The sequence below is a fragment of the Quercus lobata genome, chromosome 3 (assembly GCF_001633185.2).
Source record: "Quercus lobata isolate SW786 chromosome 3, ValleyOak3.0 Primary Assembly, whole genome shotgun sequence".
Lineage (NCBI taxonomy): Eukaryota > Viridiplantae > Streptophyta > Magnoliopsida > Fagales > Fagaceae > Quercus > Quercus lobata.
Genome location: NC_044906.1, coordinates 10,810,728 through 10,816,226, shown reverse-complemented (window position 1 = coordinate 10,816,226; position 5,499 = coordinate 10,810,728). Strand labels below are relative to the sequence as shown.

Here is a 5,499-nt window from a genome sequence, read left to right as displayed (position 1 = left end):
CCCCATGAGATATTTTGGATTTTATTCATTTTATATGTTGGGAGGATGAACTGAAGTGGCTGGGGAGAGTTCCTCGTCTGGGTTTCGTGATGTCCGAGGAGGAATTACTCCTCGGACAGGCTTCCTTGGCGTTTATTGGGGTTGAGTAATGCTTCATACGTGGTTTCTCTTCGGACAGGACGCTCCTCGGACGGGCCTGAATTTGGAATGGCCCATTATTTCTGGGCCGGGCCCCACATGACTCATTTGTGGTGTTGAGTCATTATTTCACATCTCTTTCATATCCATTTTTATGCATTAAAATGTGAACATTTTCATATCGATAGTGGATATGTGTGAAATAACTAACGTGAGCTAATATATTTCTAATCCGTAATTTAACTTTTACGAAAGAATGCCTATTACTTCCCTCAAAAAAGTGATTGGGACAACAACTCTATCCTTATCTTACATCTTTCTTAAAGTATTTGATGAAATCTCCTCTGCGTTGAAAAACTTTTAAGACTTATGTTCTCATTGGTTATTTAATCAAGATATTTATGTTGAAATCTATTTAGTGGAGGCCTATTCACACAAGACTTCAACTAACATTTTACGCGTTCAGACAATTTCATGCCAACGCATTATACATGTACATGGGTAACACCAAACAAAATTCACAATAGAAAATATCGATTATAACAATATAACCACATGACTGATTAACACAAATCAAACTCTAAGACCCTTAAAATTAAGGTCGGTAGCAAACACTAACACAGACTAACCTAAATCACAACACATCCAAATTTAGACAACTGGAGACGACTGGACTTGATCTTGGATTTGCAACAACAGCAAGAAAGGAGAACGGGTTTATATATGTCATCTCTAGGAAGTGTGGTTTTATATGGTCAGGTCAAACGCGAAAATGATAAAAATACACTTTCACATTTCAGAAAATGAGATCATGAAATTGTTTCACAGACACATTTAACAAAGGGACTGTCCACAAGTCCCCAGTGCGTGAGATTGATGTTTGAAATTAACTAGAGAAACTGGCATGCAATTGTATATTATTGGCATGTGCATATCAAACAGAGAATTGAGGATGGGAGATCCGTTTGATACCACAGTATATATATATGCAGATAAATGAAAATTTCATCAACAAAAATAAACATAAATGCAACAGATGCAATGAGAAATATTATCTGCAAACAAGATCAAAAAAATCCAAACGACATAAAAGGAACAAAACTAAACAAAGTTCCTTAAACAGACTAAAAAAACATAGAAAAAAGTGATACCATAAAGAACTCTATTTTAGACAAAATTCTAAACATTTCTGCAGCTGCAACTAGTCAAGCTCTTTCTGGGAGGTCCGTTTGATACCATATTTTTCTGGGCTAAGGAGGTAATGCAAATACAAAATCATAATGAATAGATAAGCTCACGCCTAACCTACAGGAATCCAACTAAAAGATAAAAAGCAAGAAAGTTGCCATCTATTGGAATCCACTGAGAGTTGCCATCTATTGGAATCCACTGAAAGTTGCCATCTATTGGAACAAAATTTAAAAATTTGCCATTTTCAGAGTGTATTCTATATATCAATCTAGATGGTTGTAAAACAATTATTATATTGCACACGGTTCGGTACATTGAAAAATAGATATTGCACACCATTTGCCCATTTGGCAAAAAATCTTTTTGTTTTTGTTATTTGTTTTTGAATTTAACAAAACTTTTTTTTTTTAATTTAAAAAGCTAACTTATATATATATATATATATATATATTGTTTTTTTTTTTGGTTAAACTTTTACCATAAAAGCTAACAAAAACTATATTTTTTTATCTCATATTTAGCTAATAGGCTACTGGACAACTATGTGATACTAAACGGACATATAGTATTTTCCACTAATTTATGGCTTTCTTGCTAATTCTTCTGGGATATTCCACAATTAATTTTGAAAATTACCTAAAAATACTGATTGAAGTTTCATATGTTAATGTTATAACTTCACCAATTTGATGATCAAATTTTGCCAAATTATTTATTTGGTGATGAGACACTCGTGTCAATATTTAATTTTTGTGCTCCTCAAAGATAAGGACGTGCATTAAGCTTGCCAATTAATGTTTTTCAAGCTTATGCTTTTAAGCGTAAGAGGGATTTGCGACAAACTCGCAGTAGTTGAGCACTTCATATAGGTTGTGTCTATATATAGTAAATACTTTCAATCCAATTTGTATTCAACTACACAGCTAAGGGTGCTAAACATACATAATTAGTGGTTTAGGACATCATCATTTTACTACACCATGTTCATGTTGATTCGCTTGCTTTACATACTCCCTCTGTTTCATCTTATACATACGTTTCCTTCCAAGCAGCCACTATGCCATGATGATGAGAGCTCAGCCTTGTTGCATTTCAAGGAAAGCTTTATCATAAATAACTCTGCTTCCTCTGATCCTGATGCATATCCTAGGGTCAGATCTTGGAGGCTAGAAGGTGAAAACAGTGATTGTTGCTCATGGGATGGTGTTGACTGCGATGAGGACACAGGTCATGTGATTGGCCTTGACCTCAGTAGCAGTTGTCTATATGGTTCAATTAACTCCAACAGCACTCTCTTCCGTCTTGTCCACCTACAAAGTCTTAACCTTGCTTACAATCATTTTAACTACTCTCAAATCCCATCCCAGCTTGGAAATCTTTCAAGACTGACATATCTTAATCTCTCTTCTTCTATGTTTTCTGGTCAAATCCCATTTGAAGTTTCAAAACTGTCCCAATTGTCATCTTTGGATCTATGTTGCAACTATGATTTGTTTTCAGACAAATACTTCTTGCAATTCAACGAGTTGAGCCTAACAAGCCTAGTTGGAAATCTAACGCGCATAGAAAACCTTGATCTAAGTGGGGTGAATATATTCTCCACAGTGCCTAATATCTTTGCAAACTTGTCTAATTTAAGGACCCTTTATCTCCATGACTGTGGAATGCATGGGCAATTTCCACCAGGCATCTTTAAGCTACCAAATTTGCGGGTTCTTGACGTGAAGTACAACCAGGATCTCACTGGTTCTTGGCCTGACTTTCAATATTGGAGTAGTCGCCTGAAGGAACTAGACCTTGGAAGAACCAGTTTCACTGGTGAGCTTCCGGCTTCAATGGGAAACTTCGGCTCCTTGATTGGTTTGGATATAGTGGATTGCAACTTCTCAGGGTCCATTCCATCTTCAATCGGTAACCTCACAAATCTCATTTACCTTCGTCTTTCAAATAACATTTTAGTGGGTAATATCCCATCTTCAATTGGTAATCTCATCCAGCTTACCTTTCTAGACCTTGGCCATAATCAGTTGTCTGGTCCAATCCCTTTTGGGCTGCTAAACTTGACACAACTGACCATGATTAACTTAGGCTACAATCAATTAACTGGTCCTATTCCTTTTGGGCTTATGAATCTAACACAATTAAATATCTTGGCTCTTGTGGGTAATGTGTTTCAAGGCCAGTTTCCAATGTCCATCATTAACCTAAAGAGTCTTAATCTGCTTGATATTTCTGATAATTACCTTAGTGGTATTCTGTCAATTTGCAACATGACTTCTCTACATATCCTTGATGTGTCTAATAACTACTTCAGTGGCTCAATTCCTCAATGCTTGAACAATATGGTCCAAGGAAGCAAATTAAGGATGATTAGTTTGAGAGGAAACAAACTCCAAGGATTGTTACCAAGATCATTGGCCAATTGTTCAATGCTAGAGGCTATTGATGTTAGTAATAACCAATTCAATGACACTTTTCCCTCTTGGTTGGGAAATCTTCCAAATTTAAAGCTTATCCTCTTGCAGTTCAATAAATTCTATGGTCAAATATTAGAAAGTCCTGAAACCAACTATCATTTCTGCAACTTGCAAATCCTTGATCTTTCTAACAATAAGTTTACAGGAAAGTTGCCATTAAATCCCTTCAGAAATTGGAATGCCTTGAAATTGGTCAATGAATCCCACTTGACATATATTCATGCAGAAATATCTTCGATTGTGGGGATATACTATATGTCTTACTATTTCACTTATAAAATGAAAATAACAAACAAGGGTCTGGATATGGCATACGACGAGGTCCTAGAAATTTTTAGAGTCATTGATGTGTCAAGTAATAGATTTGTTGGAGAGATTCCTGATTTTATTGGAGATTTAAAAGGGCTTCGAATGCTGAATCTTTCTAATAACTTTCTCACTGGACATATTCCACCATCTTTGGGGAATCTTACAATGCTAGAATCATTGGATCTTTCTCAAAATAGGCTTTCAGGGGAGATTCCGTCACAATTAACACAACTTACTTTTCTTGAATTGTTCAATGTTTCTCACAACCATCTCACTGGCTTCATACCACAAGGGAAACAATTTGACACATTTGAAAACAGTTCGTTTGAAGGAAATTCAGGCTTGTGTGGGAATCCATTATCAAAAAAATGTTGGATTTCTGATCCTTCATCACTTTCACCTTCACCTTCAATTTCTGAACAAAATCAAGACTTTCCTGGGTCTCTCTTTGAATTTGGTTGGAAAATAGTCTTGGTTGGATATGGATTTGGACTAATAGTTGGAATGATAATTGGCAACACTATGGCAACGAGAAAACATGTTTATTGGTTGATGATGACTTTTGGATTGAGGCAACGACTTCGCTAGAACATCGGAAGGGAACATAGAAACTAAGAATTTGCACCTTGCAAAGATATAAACCCTTTTAATCTTTTTAATTTTTTTTTGGCTGTATGTTTTGGTGTTTAATTTGTCTCTTGGGTAGTATTAGTATTAAAGAATATCATATCATGTATTACCATATTATATAAATTGTGTTCTATGTGTTATGAACTTATGATTGTACCAAAAGCATTCCTCTCCCTCTCTCTCAAAAATCCGGTTGCTCATTAATTTTATACACACTTGGAGTTTTTTTCATCCAAACTAAAAAAAGAATCCTCACCTCCCTATTATTAGGTTTTTTGCAAGGGAGTCAATTTCATACTAGATATCGTTTCGATTTGGTTAAAGGAACATATGTTTCAGTACCGATTTATACCGGTATACCGTTTTGGAATTACCTTTATTTTAATATATATATATATATATATATATGTTACAATAGTTATTATCATTGACATATTGACTCCCCTAGTTTTTTTGAAAATTTGCAAAAATCTCTATGATTTCAAAGAGTCCTCTAAAAATACAGGTGATGATCTTGTGTTTGGTAGTGTCCAAATCCTCTTATGAGTAGACAATTGAAGAAGTGGGAAGAATGAAAAGGGGTTTGATAAAGCTTTTATTTCAAGGCTTATGCCAGCCGTCTTTCTTCTCTATCATATTCGCGTTTAATTTTTGTTCTTATAACGGTAGCTTATGATGTGTGATTGGCCACAAAAACCGATTTGAAAGCCCAAGTCTGTGCTTTTCTTGAAGAATTCACTCGATCAAATGTTGA

The 5,499-nt window shown here is 35.2% G+C and overlaps 1 protein-coding gene across 1 annotated transcript; it reads left to right on the top strand.

Annotated features, from left to right (window-relative positions):
* The first annotated feature begins 2,309 nt into the window (after positions 1-2,309).
* On the top strand, positions 2,310-4,703 carry LOC115980312 (receptor-like protein 9DC3). Its single transcript, XM_031102575.1, has one exon. It carries the CDS (start codon positions 2,310-2,312, stop codon positions 4,701-4,703), a length of 2,394 nt encoding a protein of 797 aa, XP_030958435.1.
* The last annotated feature ends 796 nt before the right edge of the window (positions 4,704-5,499 follow it).

Bases quoted from the DNA above. Each gene is read 5' to 3' on its own strand.
- LOC115980312 (XM_031102575.1), top strand. From the start codon at position 2,310: ATGTTCATGTTGATTCGCTTGCTTTACATACTCCCTCTGTTTCATCTT.